The sequence below is a fragment of the Erpetoichthys calabaricus genome, chromosome 8 (genome assembly GCF_900747795.2).
Source record: "Erpetoichthys calabaricus chromosome 8, fErpCal1.3, whole genome shotgun sequence".
In the NCBI taxonomy this organism is placed as follows: Eukaryota; Metazoa; Chordata; class Cladistia; order Polypteriformes; family Polypteridae; genus Erpetoichthys; species Erpetoichthys calabaricus.
In genome coordinates this window covers 92,027,213-92,044,907 of record NC_041401.2, presented here as the reverse complement: position 1 = coordinate 92,044,907, position 17,695 = coordinate 92,027,213, and the positions used below count along the sequence as shown (strand labels likewise).

General features: G+C 37.0%; 1 protein-coding gene across 1 annotated transcript in view; it reads left to right on the top strand.

Annotated features, from left to right (window-relative positions):
* nf1a (neurofibromin 1a) overlaps positions 1 to 17,028 on the top strand; it is a 456,100-nt gene extending 439,072 nt beyond the window's left edge. The window contains 1 exon segment of the mRNA XM_051931227.1: positions 12,808 to 17,028. Within this exon segment, the coding sequence (XP_051787187.1) occupies positions 12,808 to 12,950 (143 nt within the window). The 3' untranslated portion in view covers positions 12,951 to 17,028.
* The last annotated feature ends 667 nt before the right edge of the window (positions 17,029 to 17,695 follow it).

The following is a 17,695-nucleotide window of genomic DNA, read 5'->3' as shown; positions in this document are numbered from 1 at the left end:
GTTCTTTTTAAATCAGACACTCTTTGGGTCTTTCATGGTATAACAGTGCTGGAGGATTACAATTTCAATTTAAACAGAGAACGAAATACATCCATACATGCATTCACACACAATTTAAATGTGTTTTATTAATAGAAAGGTTCCTTGGCATAGCTTAAAAAACTTTTCTGCAGTGTCATACTCTCTAATGATTGAAATGCTTAAACATAGTGTCTAATGCTATGGTCAGTTTGCCCGGAAGGAGTGGAAAACAATGACTCCAGATTATGTGATTTTGGGAGAAAAAAACTTTTAGGGGTTCCAGTGCCAAAAGACTGCCCAGGCCCCACTGGATATTCTACAAAACATAAATGTGATAGAGTAGTTCATTATTATCAAGTTGTACTGGCTTAAAAGATTAGATAATTATGTCCTGGTGATAGTTGTCATTATTATCAACATCAAAGTTGACTTCAGAATACTTTGGTCAGAAGTCATTCTCTCTATTAAAACTTTTCTTCTCTTTCACTCCCTAATGTTCCATTAATGCCTTTCTCTGTATTCTATACTATTAACTATCTGAAAAGCATTAAAAACTCTTTCTATGCAGGTACTTTATTTTGCAAATGGAATTTGTATTCCTCCAAATCTTACTTGATGTGTCTCATTATAGTCCAGGTAATTTCTGCAGGTTTCCTTATATTGATTTATTTGGATGTGCTGTAGAAGTGAAACTTTCAAAGTGAGATTATTTTTTTATTCTAGTCAGAGGCAGCTGAGTACAAGTAAAGATTAAACTATTAATAATGTAGTGCACAAAGGAGAGATACTCAGAGGCATCTAAAAACAGATGACAAAGGAGAATGTTACAAGGCTGATACATTTTTAGAATTAACTCCATTGTTTCTATACCTCATTCATTTTAGACATGCATATAATAGAATTTACTGCTCTATACTGTACAAGTAAAAACAAAAAGACATTGCTATTATTTTTCTTTTTCTGATCTTTTTAAAAGTGTAACTAATTGCACCAATTGTTGAATTCCTCCTGTACCCTCAAATTGTTTTAAGCTCTCATCTCTCATGTAGATTCTACATCATGCCTCCAGTGTCGAGAAAGAGAGAAAAAATCCAGGTTAACATTAGGAATGGTTCTGGAGATTCTAGTGTGGGGACTTCAGGGCCACTAGGACCTGTACAGTATGTATGCTACTTGAATGTGAGCAGGAGAGTGCGAGAGTTACCCACTCATTGGAAGCATGTAGTGTTCTCCGGGAATCTAAAATGGAAATAGCTCATGTTTTTTCAAGAATGTGTGACCAGTCTGTACAGAAAGTGAGGCTAGGAAGGTTAATGTCAGATTCAGAAGTACTTCATGACTACTAGAGGGCACATAAACCCAGAAAGGAATACTTGAGACCATGCTGTCCCAATAATAGAATGAGCAGATGTGCAGTAAGCTCTTCTGAAGACATGCTTCCGTAAGAGTTTACAGGAGGCATCTGTTCTGTTTTGGTTCTCTCTTGGTTTCTCCAGAGAAAACGAAAGACTATCCTGACCTTGGGACTGAATAGAGAGCTTTGCTGGAAATAACTTCGGGATAGGGTTTATAGCTGCTTCACAGCCAGGAGTTTATTGAGTGCAGGGAAGAACGTGAGGCAAACACTCAACTGGAAGGCGAAAAATATGGCAAGGTCTACAGATAGAGTGAGAGGGAGAGAGGATGCAAGTTAAGGGATTGTTTGTGTTACACTTTGTAGTGATGGAGTCATTCCAAAATGTAAATAGGTGTTTACGATTATTTTATGCAGGTTCTAAGAGACAGCACAGTTTTGTTCCATCTGTTTTTTTGTCACATTGGTTTAGTTCTTCAAACAGTTACCATGGAGACCCACTTCTTTTTTTTTGGTATTCACAGCTTTTAAAAAATACCTCATTCTGGGAACATTTATTTGCAAAATGTAGGATTGAAATAATTCAAAAGTTTGAATTACTATGTCTAATCACTTTTCTGAAGATAATGGTTTGTTGATCATACATTATAATGCATGGCCTCTACGGTTCAGTCACATTTTGTGTGGAAATTTTTTTCACACCTTATGGAGTGAGTACAGTGTAATTCCACTAAAGTCAGTAAGTTTTTAACTGAATTTATTGAATTATTTTAATAATTTCAAATAAGCCTGCTTTCATAAATGGTAGGTATAACTCCTTTAGGTAAAATTAATGTTATTCTTTCAATTGAGATGTCATAATGGAAATATGAAGAATACAATAAGAAATGGTCCCTTGAGGGACAGCGCATATGACAGCAGGTAGGATCAATTGAGCCATAGAGTTGTGCACATGATGATATGATATGTGGAAAGTAAACATTTACTATCCAACTCACAAACTAAAGTCTTAAACCTGTATGTTAAAATGTTCTGTAGTGTCAGAATCTACTGTACATTTGGAAAAACAATCTGAAAGAACAATAAAGTATTTTATGAATGGGTGGATTTTACTGTATCATTATCAACACATGTTGCAGATTTTTTCTGCAACGGAAACTGATTCACCTAGCAATGACAAAGATATAGGCAGTATCTCCTTAAAACATTGGTTTGTTAACGAAGAGTGCATCCCTGGAATAATACATGGAAAGGATGCAAAGGAACTCTTGTTTAGAATTTCAGAAAAAGATTGGAAGTCATTTATCAATTTAATATACTTAGTATCAATTTGAGCTAAGTAGATTCCAGTTAAACTCAAAATTATATATTGCACACATTTGTCTTGATGGGATTATACTAAGTGAACCTGAGTCAAGACTCCAGTTGTGAAATAGGTCGTCATGCACTTGCCTCACTTAGTTACATGTCTTTAGAATGTCCTATTGAGGAAAAAGATGTATATTTATTAAAGTGTTTTGATTCACACTAATCACTGACACTCAAACAGCACTATTTAGAATAACAACCAAAGAGATATCACTGTTTAATGAACAATCTATTGTGGTTACACAACGGTGCTTGTCACATTATCTTTTCCAACTGGAAGAATCATATCTGCTTTAACACTGAGAAATGGATTTTTCATTTTATTTACCAATTTGAAAAAAAACCCATCAAATTTACTTTACAGGGACTATCTGTGAAACGTCTTTAGAATTTGGCAGACATTTGTTAAGGCTGTTTTTAATTCAGTATTCTTGCTGAACATCTGCCATCCTTTTAGATACCTTATTGTCTTGTGATTTATTCATTGATTCCTTTCCAGATGAATAGAAAAGAGGATGTAAGGTTTAATTTGGATATGCCATAGGATTGTATGTCTGGCTGGCTTGTAAATCATTCACTGCAATCTAACCAGTGAGAATAAAAAAAAAAGATAAAAAATAATTATATCCTCTATTCACTCTTAGAACCAAGATTTGAATTATATGAATACAAATGGAATTGCCAGATCACAGTGCTTTATCAGATGTCATCAAAAATGGTAATTTTGTGGTCAATTTACAGTTATTTAAATCTAATTTTATTAATTCCAAGATTGCTGGGATAGGCTTCAGCATACCAGCAACCCTGCCCTGGGTAAGCAGGTTAGGAAGATAGATGAATGATTGCATAGCAGTGTCACTTCGAAGGAACAATGCCAGCCACTAAACATGTATTAGTTTTATTCAGTGATTTATAACAAAATATAATAATCAGCCTAGTTAGAATTAAAATCCAGTGATGGTAGATTACTTTTTAACTCATTATTGACTGAGCATAACTTCAAAAAGAAACACCAGTTGTTCAAATCATATATACAGTGTATATATATATATATATATATATATATATATATATATATATATATATATATACACCGTGCATCCGGAAAATATTCACAGCGCATCACTTTTTCCACATTTTGTTATGTTACAGCCTTATTCCAAAATGGATTAAATTATTTTTTTTCCTCAGAATTCTACACACAACACCCCATAAAGACAACGTGAAAAAAGTTTACTTGAGGTTTTTGCAAATTTATTAAAAATAAAAAAACTGAGAAAGCACATAACCTGGATTCAAATCCAGGAGTCTAGAGCTATAGGCATTACTGAACCATCAATGTAAAATAAACTAGTAAACAATTTGTGATTTATTTAATTTTAAGCATAGCTGTAAAAGACTAACTTTTAATGTGACATCATATAAGCATTTCACAGTTCTTTGTTGCAAAATCCAACATGCTGGTGTAATAAACCAGCCTTTCTTTGGCTGCTTATTTGAAAAAAAATATTTCTATTCAATGTGACCATTGCAGCTGTGCTCAACATGTCTTGGCGATCTTCACTTCAAAACAGCCAAATGTTCGCCCTTTACCCCCTATTCAGACCATCCAAATATTGTAAGTTGTGCAAGTTAACCTAGGAATGTTCATCACAGTCACTTAAGTATCCCTCTGGCTGCTGGCAATTTTTTCATCAAGTTTATTTATCAAGTGTGTTAGCTACAATGAAATACAATCCCAAGAAAATTAATAAATATAGTAATCTAGTCTAGGAAGAGGGTGGATGGCGAGGGTTGTTGCTAATTGAGGGAGTGTGGGGGGTGGGGTCAGTTTTGTGCTGGAAATCAGTGGATTGGCTTATAATGATTCATAAACGTAATTTCAATATTTATATTTTCTAATTTTCTGTTACAATGCCAGTTCTAGAATGCACATCTGTTATCTTTTTCTCATGTTAGCTCTGATCAAATGTTTAATGCTTCGAATTAGAGCAAGGTCCAACTATAGACAATGCTTTATACATCCAAGCCAAAGGCAACAAACTTGAAACCAGTCTGTTGTAGACACTGTCATGGACAGCTATGCTATAATAAACAAAAACAAAATTTTAAAAAGGTTTACTCATACCTAGAGATGCCAGGCTGGTTATTTTCTGTCTGAAGGCTACCACTAAAGCAAGCTCTTACTTTTTTTAGGCTACTCACTGACATAGACATAAGCTTTGCAATCATAGGGCACCTAATTGGTCAGATTACGCATTTGTTTTGAATTAATCTGATGTGATTGATGATTAAGCTGCAATGACCTACTGTATGTGTAATAACGTGCAAAGTTATAACATCTGCATAAAATATGAAAATGAGAAATTAAACAAATCTATAATATGGAACCAGTGAAGATTTTGTATGAATAAGTCAGAAGACCTAAATTGGGGCTAATATACAGGGGAGTCCCAGGAAATATTGGACATAGGGTCATAATACTTAAGCTTGCTTTTTTTTTTGTTTTTTTAAGTTGTTTTCAGGTTTTTAACTTGTTTTTGGTTTGTGTGGCATTCAGTTACTGCTTCCTTCTTAGTACCACTTTTAAATGTTATGATTACATAACATTTGTTTAATCTAAATAAGTGCACTTCTTTAATTTTGCTGTTTACCTGTTTCTGCTTGAGATTACTGAAGAATATGTGTTCATTTTTATTTTGCCGTTAAATATACTTCAATAACAAGTCTACTTACCAACATAAATGGTACATGTCAATGAAGCAAGACTGCTAAGTAGTGTGTAGTGTTGCCTTGTGACTGTACATTTATTGTCAGTTTTTGAAAGTTTTTTTATAGTAGTAGATAGAAAAATGCTTCATGTTTGCTACTTGGAAAACACCAGGGGCCTCATGTATAACACTTACTCACAAAACGTGTATAAGCCATTTTGTACACAAACATCATGATTTTTAAAACACAAACGTGGCATGGTAATTGGTTTAAAATTATAAAACATTTTGACCATCCATGCATCCCATGCAAACTTTTGTGGTGCTGGCATTTTAGGAGCTCCAGGCAATGAACAATGAAGTGAACTGAAAATCTAATTTTGTTGCACATTTCAATGATGTGCCAGTCCCATTCTCATGTTCTTGAACTAATTCTATTACAGATAACTGACATGTTCTCTCGATACAGCTGTCTTCAATGTTGGTAATAACATCAAGTGGCTTTTTAGAATGTGACACAAAAGCATTTTAATGGGTCAATAATTTGTGATCAGATCTGGTACCCTTATTACAGTCTAGAAATGTAATAATATTGTTTTTGTGCAAAATTATTTTTTGGTAAATTCAGTTTTTCTAAGTAAATGTGTGTTTTTTTTTTAACATAACAAATAATGGAAATAATTGAAACATTTCCAAAAAAGTATTACAAGTAAAAGTGTGCAGATTTAATTCAGTGTTTTTAATGATCCAGTCTCTTCTGGGTCGCTAACATTTTACATTTAATGGCAAGAAAGATTTTGCTATCAGCAACACTGTGATTTAATTTTCCAATAAATGTTGCAAATAAATGCAGCTGAGAAAATCTACATTTTTTGTGAGCAATGGAAGAATTTGTTAAATTTCAAAAATAATAGTTCCATTTCACCCTCACTGTAATTGTAGACTGATCATAATTATACAGTAACTGAAGGTATTGTACTAGGACACATTTGCAAAGAAGGAACGAAATATAGTAAAGGTTATCCAGATCTATATTTTATTGTAGAGGTCATCTGCTCTAAGAGACAATAGTAAGTAAATTCTGTGATCAGCATTGTGCTCAGGGAGTATCACCCTCTAAAAGACCTATGTTAATGTCACACCCAAAGGAAAAATCTCTATATATAATTCACTAAGCCGCCGACAAGTAGCCACCCATGGAAAGCACGCCGGAAGGGGCGTGGATTCACTAAACCGCCGACAAGTAAGACGCCAATGGCGCACGCAAGAAGGAGCCACGCCCACCAACTCTAACACCATTGGATACGACGAAAACTCGCAGAGCCACGCCCACCAACTCGGACGCGACGCCTCGGAAAACATGCCATCATTTCTGTTTGTCTGTGCCACAGTCCACATGCAGCTCTGAGCCACGTTGACTTTTCATTAGTCAACCTCAGTGGAACCTTGGTTTACACAGAGGCAGCGCCAGAGAGAGACAGAGGCACACACACAGGCAGCCCAAAAGAGAGAGCTGCGCACACACACAGGCAGCGCCACAGAGAGACAGAGGCACACACACAGGCAGTGCGAGAGAGCCGCGCAATCCTTTAAAATTGAGGTTAAAACACAATGAAGGAAGCAGTCTTTAAAAACCAATAAGCCCTGTGCCTCTTTTTCATTAGCGTCTCACCTGCTTCACCGATGCAGGCCCTGCAACAGTCGAGATGCTCTCTCAGCAGCTGACCTTCTCTGTGCCTGACTCCACTACTGTCAGTCGCCTGATTAAAAATGGCCTTTTGAAGGGGAGCTATGGACCCGCTATACCACAGGAACACATTGCCTTCGAGCCTGCTCTCGCTCACTCTAACATACCGGTTTTCTCTTTCATCACTCGCTCGCACACTCCACAGGGGAGAAATGCCCGCAGCACGACTCCACCCGGAAACCGTTTCAGCCCCACTTCCACGCCCCTCGCTACGCTGTGAGTGCGATGATTATTTATTTAAAAATGGCCTTTTGAAGGGGAGCTGTGGACCCGCTATACCACAGGATCACCTGTGACATTGCCTTCACATTGTTGTCCTTTTATTTATGATCCCGTCGAGCAGATCAGACACCCAGGCAAACAACACTGAATAATCAATAGCTGCAACCACTTTGCCCGCCCCAACTCCTCACCTGAGTCGGTTTCATCTGTGTTCAGCAGTGTTTTCCAAACTCGGTCCTGGTGAACCCCTGTGGATGCAGGGTTTTGTTCCAACCAGATTCCTAATCATTAATGCCGGTGAAACTCATCCGGGATAAGTCGGTTTTTCAAATGCAGCCGTGTAGCAGGTTAGTCTAGCAAGATGTAATAATCCGAGATGAATGCGCTCCCCCACGCTGAGTGAAAAGCCAATGTATATTGAGTCTAGAAAACATGATCAGCAAGTCTTTGATAGGCTGCAACAAAATGATGAAAGAACGGGCGCATTTTTTTCTCACAAGCTGGGTAGGTGGGTGTTAGTTAGTTAATTAGTTACTCGAAGGATTTCAAGATTTAATATACACAAGTGGTAACACTGCAAAACCAGCCCAAACCAGAAAAGACGGCTGGCAAAAAGTGGCCGACAAGTTAAACGCGTGTGCATTGTACTTACTGAAAGCAGCGTTACGGATTTTGCAAATGTTCATTTTTTCCCTCTGCTTAAAAAACATTAAGAAAGCGGCGTGATTATGCAGCGGCGATGACAATTAATAAGGCACAGGGCCAAACTTTCAAAAAGATATGCATGTATCTGCCAAAACCAGTGTTCAGTCACAGACAGTTGTATGTTGCTATCTCCAGAGTTCCATCTTTTCATTCACTTACTGGTATGCCTGCAGGAACACGTGCAGCGAGCGACACACACACACACACACACACACACACACATACAGGCGCACGCGCGACAGAGAGAGCGCTGGACACATAAGAATAATAATACTTCATTACATTGATATACCGGTGTTTTCAGTATTCAAAGCGCTATCCACACAGGGAGGAACCGGAAAGTGAACCCAAAATCTTGTACAGTCTCCTTACTGCAAAGCAGCAACACTACCACTGCGCTACAAGGCAGTTAAAGAATGCATCGGGCTCAATTTTGTTTTCACTTCTATTTGGACAACTGTGTTGTTCAGGAAGTGTTCACCCATCAATACATAATTATGCGGCCTATGCTACACCGCGGGTTGGCTAATGGGTCATATGCTCACACTGATTACGTCCCTGCCCTTTGTACACGCCCCTAACCCCCCGCTTCTACTGTGGTCGGGTGAATTGGTGGATTATATATAGAAAAGCAGCCAAAACCGCAAAGAACAATGAAAAGTCTCCGTGACTCACAGGTGCATGTGGACTGTGCAAACAGGAAAACGACTCAGGTGACGAGTTGGGGGTGGGCACATGTGCAGGCAGTGCATACTAAACGAGAAATCAGCAGACTAGCATGACGGAGGGGGCAGAATGGGCATCCTTCCCCTCTCCTCCCTTTCCGCCCTCCGCGCCCGAAAACATTTGAAAAACCTACCGATTTTTCAAATGTTAACTTTCTCCCTGTGCTTAAAAATCATTAAAAAAGCAGCCTGATTATGCGGCGTATGGTACACCGCGGGTTCGCTAGTATAACTTATTTCCTAAGGCTATGTGAACTGTCCTCAAACTCAACATTTGAAACAAACAAAAACATATTTTTGAGAAGAAAATCATTTGGAAGATGTTTAAGTAAAGTCAGGCACGATTAATGCATATAATTTTGGTGTTAAAAAAAATGAAGCAGTCTACTGTAAAACGTTTTGGACATGCTATTCTCATTTCATATTCCAAACAGTACTCACTTTTACCAACCCTGTGCTCCCAACATTTCTTCTACATGTTGAGGTTATCTCCATGGAGTTTAAACTATCTAATTCACAAACAGCTGTGTTAAAGTTGCACTTTAAGTTTGCTGATTTTTCTTTCATGTCTGCACCTCCATCATATGTTTAGCAACAGCATGTGATCTCCAGTTTATTCATTTAAAAACATTAAGAAGTGTTTCATGGACCACCTTTAACTTCAAGTAGAAGTTTATGTGATGAAACATTACATTTCCATTTTCCAACATTTGTATTAGACATTAGGCTTAAACAAGCAGCAATTTCATTATTTTATTTAAGTTTTCAGAGGACTCAAATAGTCAAAAGAGAGGTACCTATAGCATTTAAAAATTCTACATTAGAAAAGATTGCACCTGGGAAGACAATGCACATTAGTGAAACAGAGGAGTAAGGCACATAAGTGATAACAGAAAATAATATTGAATTGATATTTTTTTAGCCTATATAAATTTTTGTTTCTATTAATAGTAAAGTGTAATATATATATATAATCTTATACAGTAGAATGAATTTAACTTTATCGTCCACCATTTATTACTTTGTGCATGTTGCTTCACTGCCCCCTGGTGCTTTTCAGTTGTGTGTAACTTTAAACATTTTTCTGTTCATTTTCCACATTTGTTTCATTTTTATATCAAATCATCTTGTTTCATATATAGACAGAATTGATTTTTGGCACCATAAATAACTGGTGTGAACCCAATGAAACTGAAAACCCTCCTATGTATTTTCCTGATTTTTTATTTGGATTGTACAAGGGGCAGCACAGTGACGCAGTGGTAGCACTGCTGCCTTGCAGTTAGGAGACCCGGGTTCGCTTGTTCTCCCTGTGTCTGCGTGGGTTTCCTCCAGGTGCTCCGGTTTCCTCCCACAATCCAAAGACATGCAGGTTAGGTGCATTGGTGATCCTAAATTGTCCCTAGTGTGTGCTTGGTATGTGTGTGCCCTGCAGTGGGCTGGCGCCCTGCCCAGGGTTTCTTTCCTGTTCCCTGTGTTGGCTGGGATTGGCTCCAGCAGACCCCTGTGACCCTGTAGTTAGGATATAGCGAGTTGGATGATGGATGGATATTGTACAATAATTTAATCAAACTCAACATACAGTATATACTCACGTTTAAGTTCTCCCATGTATAAGTCGGAGCTTGAATTAAAGTATAATTTCCAGTATTTTATAATATCGGTCATATAAGTCAAATGCGGAAAACTCACGCTATTGGTGCAAGAGATTATGACATGCTAATGCCCACCTGAGAGAGTAACCACTGAGAACACTGCCTTTTTATTCTATGTATTGTGCCTACATGACCACACAGTAATACCTGAACTATTCCAAAGCGATGTTTGCACTATTTTGTATTTTTTGTATCTCACAACCTATCGATCATATCATAAGAGCATCCCTTATCCACGATGGAGCATTCGATCAGAAGAAAATAAGCTGGTTTTAAATTAAAAGTTGTTAAACTGGCGAAAGAAATTGGTAACTGTGCTGCTGCATCAAAATTTGATGTGTCTAAGAAACTGATGCAAGATTGGAGGAAGCAAGAAGATGTAAAAAATAAAAAAAAATTAAGTGTTGTATTTTTGAACAGACATCTAAGTCGGGGTCTGATTTTATGATCGATTTTTCGAGTTTCAAGTCCCAACTTATACGAAGTATATGCGGTGCCTATAATGCAGACCAGTGTGAGTTTGTACAATTGTTTTGTATTTTGCTTCTTTTCACGCATTTACTTCATTTGTTCCAAGGTCAGTGTAAATTATATTAGTGGACAATGGGAAATGCATTGCTTAAATTAACATACTTAAATTTGAAAAATATGAATCAATAGGTAAGAGAAAAAAAATCTCTCTTAAATACCATATGGATGAAAATCTCATTCCAGCATTTTACTTTAGTTACTCTGTTATATTTTGTCTTAAACTAATTCTGCATTTATTTAGTAGGTGGTACTGCTTTTGTTTTTCTTCTGTCTCTGTTCATTTTCTTTCCATTTACAAAAGGTTTTTAGAGTATCATTTAATTACATTTGGTGTCTCACTCTAAAAGAATATTTCTGGTATCAAGTGAGATTTGTACACTTGCATGGAATCTTGTTAATCATTCATTTATTGTTTGTTTACGGGTTGTGGTGGTTGTACTGATTAGTTACACAAAACTCTTACTCACATTAAAGGATTATTTTGGTATTTTTCAAGTCGAAGTTATTTCTTCGCAATATTGATACATATTTGTTTACATCATACATCATGTAATTGTGTTCTAAAGTGAGGTATTTAAAATTTTTAAAAAATACCTAGCCTAAAATGAAGGTGAGTGGGTCCAAGTCCAAAGGTGAAAACAGAAGCCATGAAACTTACCAAACACATCCACTTTGAAGCAGTAAACGTTCTGATTTAAGAAAATGCACATTCTGCATTTTGAGGCATGCTTGTGACACCAAAAGTAAAGTAGAATTTATCACAGATTCTTTGACATAATATTGCACCAGCAGCAGTGTTCATTAGTGGTATAATGATTATTAAAAACAAGTCAAATTTTATTTAAAATTGCTACGAATTCCAACCTCATCATATTACCTGCTTGAATAATTGTCTATCAAGAAGAAAGAGTAGAGAAAAGCCAAGCAGAATGACACCTTTTATTGGCTAACTAAAAAGATTACAATATGCAAGCTTTCGAGGCAACTCAGGCCCCTTCTTCAGGCTGAGTTGCCTCGAAAGCTTGCATATTGTAATCTTTTTAGTTAGCCAATAAAAGGTGTCATTCTGCTTGGCTTTTCTCTACATTCATAATGGCTAACACGGTACAACACCCTAGTACTAAAGAAGAAAGAGTGAAAGTTACTAATTACTTTTGTTCTGTTATTATTATACCCTTAGAAGAAGTGACGCATAATGTGCTGTAAAATCCGATAACAGGTTTGTGGTGCTTAATTTAGTTTCATCATGGTTTATCTCCATGTCGTCATCTGCACTTTTCATTTTCTCAGTGTTTTTATATCATGTGTGCACACCGCACACACCAGATAGTGCGCATAAAGCTGAGAGCTGATTAATATTGTGAACATAATATCAACATGAAGGTGGCCTTGACTCTTGGAAATATGTAACGCTTTGATAAAAAAAAGTGCAATATAATCAGTTTAGATTTAGTGTCATGTGTAGAAAATAGAAAGGAACTCTTAATGTACACACATCCTACTTCCACTAAGCATCATCTTGCGACATAAGGCTATGTAAATGATAACATACAAGATGTAATAGATGAAATTTTTTTGTAAATTTTAGCTTTTTTTTTTTTTTTTTAAACAATTGGACCCGACTCCTATACTCCAATTTTAAAATATAAGAAAAGGCTACGTATTTTTAAAAATTGGTTCGCTATAGAACATAAGAAATGTCTTTTTCTTCTTATTTGTGAGTCTTGTTGATTGTTGTGTTGTTTGATTTCTTCCCACTCTACAATAGGAATTGACAAGGAAAATGTAGAGCTTTCACCGACGACGGTGCACTCTAACAGTGGGAGGACACGCCACGGATCAGCAAGCCAGGTGCAGAAGCAGAGAAGTGCAGGAAGCTTCAAGCGTCCAAGTGTGAAGAAGATCGTGTGATGGCAGTCTGTGGTGCTTTTTCTTTGCAAGGAATCTGAACCAGCAAGAATGCTGCACTTATCTTTTTTCCTCTATGAAGTCAGCCCCATTGCCTGACGATCAACATTACAGAAGAACTATCAGAAGTTAATTTTATTTTTTTTTAAATAATTAATAGCAAATGTATCATAAAACAATGCCAGTCACTGTTTCTGATACATTCTAAGACAGTTGATTTAGTCGGTAGGAGAATTATGGACACAACAGCCTCTAAACCCAGAAGTGTAAGTGTTTTAGGTGGGTAAAAGAAACAGAGGTTTTGTGGTAGTTTATCTCTCCATCTCTCTTGTTTGCCTTTTGTATTGAAAAGTGTTACCGGGAATTATTTGCACACTTTTCTCAAATCCACACTTAAGTGGATTTTCTTGTTTATCAACCTTAAGTAGCACAGCTGGTGCATCATGTTTTCCGGTCACTTGTTGCACAGTAGCTGTAGATAGAAGAAAAAGGAAGGAGCCCCATGGGCCTGGTAAACATGTAGCTAAAGTGGTACTGAAATGAGACACTAATGTAAGTATATATGATCTGCGATTTTAAGGGATGTAATGCAGTCTATTCATGCCCCATCTTACCCATTCACTTTACAGCAAATGGATGTTGGTCTGGTATGCAGAAAGCAAATTGACATTTTATTTTCATAACCTTGGTTTAAAAACACTAACATCATTTTAAATAATGCCAAGACACCATGCCTGCCTTGTATCCATGGCCTTTGCCTCAAGTTTGCCAGACTGTCTTCTTTTAGGATATCATTCTGACTAGCAGGACCCAATTTATTTGTATTGTGTTTTGCTAAAGCAGGCATTATTATACTCCACCTTGGTGTTTTGTCATATATAAATGCAGTATATTCCAGACATTATAGCTATATTTTTACATTGTTTATGTCCACAATGAAAGAAAAAAAAACTTTAATAAATGTACATAAAAGTAGCTATTTCCACTTACTTTGTAAAAAGTTTGTTGGAAAAAAGAGGAGGTGGATCCTGGGATTTGTCTTATTTTATCTCCTGGCATGCTCTGTTATAAACAATTAATATTGTATGAATTGGCTCACTGTCACTATAAGCCGGCAGTGGAAAGCAATCTCTTCATCTTGCAAAGCTGCTCATTTTGGGCACATAAGATGTAACCGGTGGATGCTTGGGATCTACTTTAAAGTGGGCAAAAACAGTTCTCTCCAGCCTTATTAGTATTAGTCAGAAAACAGATCCCCTTTAAAATATCGTTGTGCATCTTATTTTATTTTTCAAAGTGAACTGACACTAGATTATTACTTGATCTTGTAAATAGAAATGCTTGTATTTTGTCGACTGGAAGTTTTCAGTTTGTTTACAGAACACAGAAAGAAAATGATGCAAGCCTGATATGCAAATCAATTTGCCAAAATTCTTCACAGCATTACAGATGCCCTTTCTGAGTATTGTGTATCTTGGCACAATGACTGCTGGACCAGTTTTAGCAGTTGAACTAGAAGGTCGCAGCACGTGATTTTTGACTGCTTTTTGTTACTGAAGTTTTGCTAGTGGCTGTTCCAATAGCTTCTTCATCTCCCGTTTGTAATCTCTTGAAAACGATCACCATTGTTCTACTCTCCTGGAATGGAAGCCTAAAAGTTAGATGGCAGAATAGGAATAATAATAGTTGAGACTTTGTAGCTGCTTGAATGTTTTCTGGGGTAGGGGTGCTCCTATGACAGAATACTTAACTATTAAAGAGCTGCATGTGTTGGATTCTGAAATGAAAAACTAAACAACTGCATAAAGTTAGTCCAGGATGAACAGAGAGAGACACGAAAGCCTTAAGTCAGACCTTTTCTTCATGCTTTTCATCAAGCACTCACTCGAGCATGCAGTTTTATTGCAGGGAATGTACTGAACTCCAATTACCTTAAAACCTTCACTTTATTTAAGTGGCACCAGGATTTTGTATTTTTGTTCATTTTAGATAGCTGATAATTTCAAGCAATGACTTGGTAATCATGCTCTTTTTGAGCGTGCTACCTTTACTGAATAAATGAAAAGTTTTGAATAATCGCTGGATTTGGAATAATCTTCTTCAACACTGGTGTCAGACACCAGTGGTAACTCGGTCAAACTGGGTGGTCATTAGATAGTATAAAGGAGGGGGAGAAGGTGATGGCCAAACTGATGGCCTACTTGTAGTGTTTTCCCTTTTAATTTGCTCAAAAGATGTTGGACAGTTTGTCAGGATTGTGAGTGTAATATTCACCAAAGGTCCAAATTTTTAAGGTACAAATTACTAAGTGCATATTTTTATTTATTTATTTTTAATAAACATGTCTAGTGTTCAAACCAATTCACGTTTGCTACAGTTAAACTCAGAGCACTTGGCAGACGTGAGTCTTGATCTGGATATAGGAAGTCATGGCTTGTAGTGTAACGCAATCTTTGAGGGATGGTGTTGGAGGAAGGCTTTGGGTTTTGCATTTGTTCCTGTTTGCCCATCAAGGTGTCTGTTTGAGATGAAGAATTGTTCCTCCACAAGTGTCATTTGAAAAGTGACCTACTGGAGAGAGAATTTCATGAAGCTTTTTATAAGGAAAGCAGATACTCAACGGACTTGTGAATTTTTAAAGTATTTGAAGTAAATTCCATACTTGAATTGTACAAAAAGGAGGTCTGCTAAATATTTTTATATACATATATCTATCTATCTATCTATATATAAACTTGAATAATCAGAAGTAAATAAATAAATCTTTAAAATCAGGGTACCTAGCTTCCTTAGAAGATGGAGAGCATTGTTTGAGACTTCTTAGACTCAGTGTTATTTAAGAATTTTGGCACCAAGCTGAAAAAAAGCCATGTAGGATGGCAATGCCGGTAAAGGTCTGGTAGAAGTAAGTACGAATAACCAGTTTGGACCCAAACATTGCAAACTGCAAGCACACTGCTTGAGTCTTATTGCTGTGCTAAAGGAGCAGGACACCACTTGGCCCTGTGTGTGTTTTTTGAACCTGGACCAAAGTCTCAGCCGTGGACTTAAGATCAATGTGTCCTGGAAACTCGGCTTGAGGTGGGGGTGGGGGTGTGGGTGGGGGGTGGCGGGGTCATTGGAAGGGAACGTCAGGGTCTTTCATAGGGCAGTAGGCACTTTAGTAAATCCACAGCTCTTGGCCATCACTGGTTTTTGGACTTTTTTGCTGGACTCACTACATGCAGTAGTTTGGCGTGAGCAGCAGCCTTTTCATATCAGTCTCTATTTTATTTTTGTAATTTTAAATGCAGTATTGTTGTGTAACGCCAAGAAGGAGACATGGCCATTTGACCCACAACATTTGTTCTTTTTTCCCTCCTTTTTGTCTTCTCCATATTGTGAAAGAGTAGATTAGCCAACCAAGTGGCACGTACTGAGAGGCCTGTGAAGCTGTGTCTCGTGTTGCACTATTCCTGACTGCAGCCTAACATTTTGCTCCCAAGTTTTACTGAACTCACTTGGCATGTCTTACTTGAGGTTATGCAAACAGACTTTACCACAAGGAGTCGGATCTGAGCGATGGCCACACTGTTTTTTTTTTGTTTGTTTGTTTTTTTTTTATGCAGTATGTTCATCTTTGTAAATATTTTTTTGTGTAAAATTTGACAGAAAGGTATATTTACTACACTGTAAATACATGTGATGATATCTTGTATTATTTTGCTTTTTTGTAAAGCAGTTAGTTGCTGTACATGTATAACATACAAATTGAATTATTCAAGTGTTAGTATTGTTAACTTTCTCTTTCCCTTCCACTACATTATACATCATTTATAATACAAATAAAGGAAAAATCGCTGTGTATTATAAACCTATCCTGTGTATAATATATTGACTGGTCCCGCTTTGGGCCAGTTACATTCAAAATGCCATCCTGCTACTTCTACAATAGGTGTATGCCAGTAGAACACCAAACTGCTGTTCAACTCTGATCCAGTTTGTTATCCATAGGTACCATTGTAGAAATCATTGTTCAAGGTGTTCTCTCCCCTAATGTATGTATTCCATTTTTTGGAAGTAAAATGTACATTGAACCAGTTTCCTGGTTATTTGTGTGCTTGTCTTAGGCTTTTGCAGAATTCAAAATCAGAGACATGTCTCTGGTTGGCCTGATGTGGTACTGTGGTTCCCCAGACTCCCATGTTCAAACCATTAAATTGTAGTTCTTGGAGGTATCATACGACTTCGTAGTGTGGATGATTTAAAAATGTCCATTTTATGAGAGCAACATTGACAATATAGCTCTTCATCTCTCAGAATTCCTAACCCACCTTCCACATAATCTTGTCAAGATGCTTATACTGCTTTTGTGCAATCCAGTTTGAACTCTTGAAGCAAATCTACTTTTCCTGGTTCGGATGTTTCTCTTGACAGAAGAGTTCCAGGTATGATCTTTGACCTTCTCCTCCCCTATCATTTTGGTTCTTTACATGTTTAACTATTGCCGAATCTTACTCATTGTGGGACAAAGTAAGTACAAGGTGACAAATACACTGATAAAAAAAGGAGCACCCTAACTTCAGTACTCACTCATTCATGTGGATTGGCTGTCTTGGTAGTAGTTAATATGAAATAAAGAATTGTCTTTGTAGAGCTGAGAATTTCTTGAGATTGCCAGAGCCTCAGATTTTATCAGATACTTGTAAGGGTCAAAGAGTGTAACCCTTCTGAGATTTTTCTTTACTGCTTGTAATGAAGTAAATGTC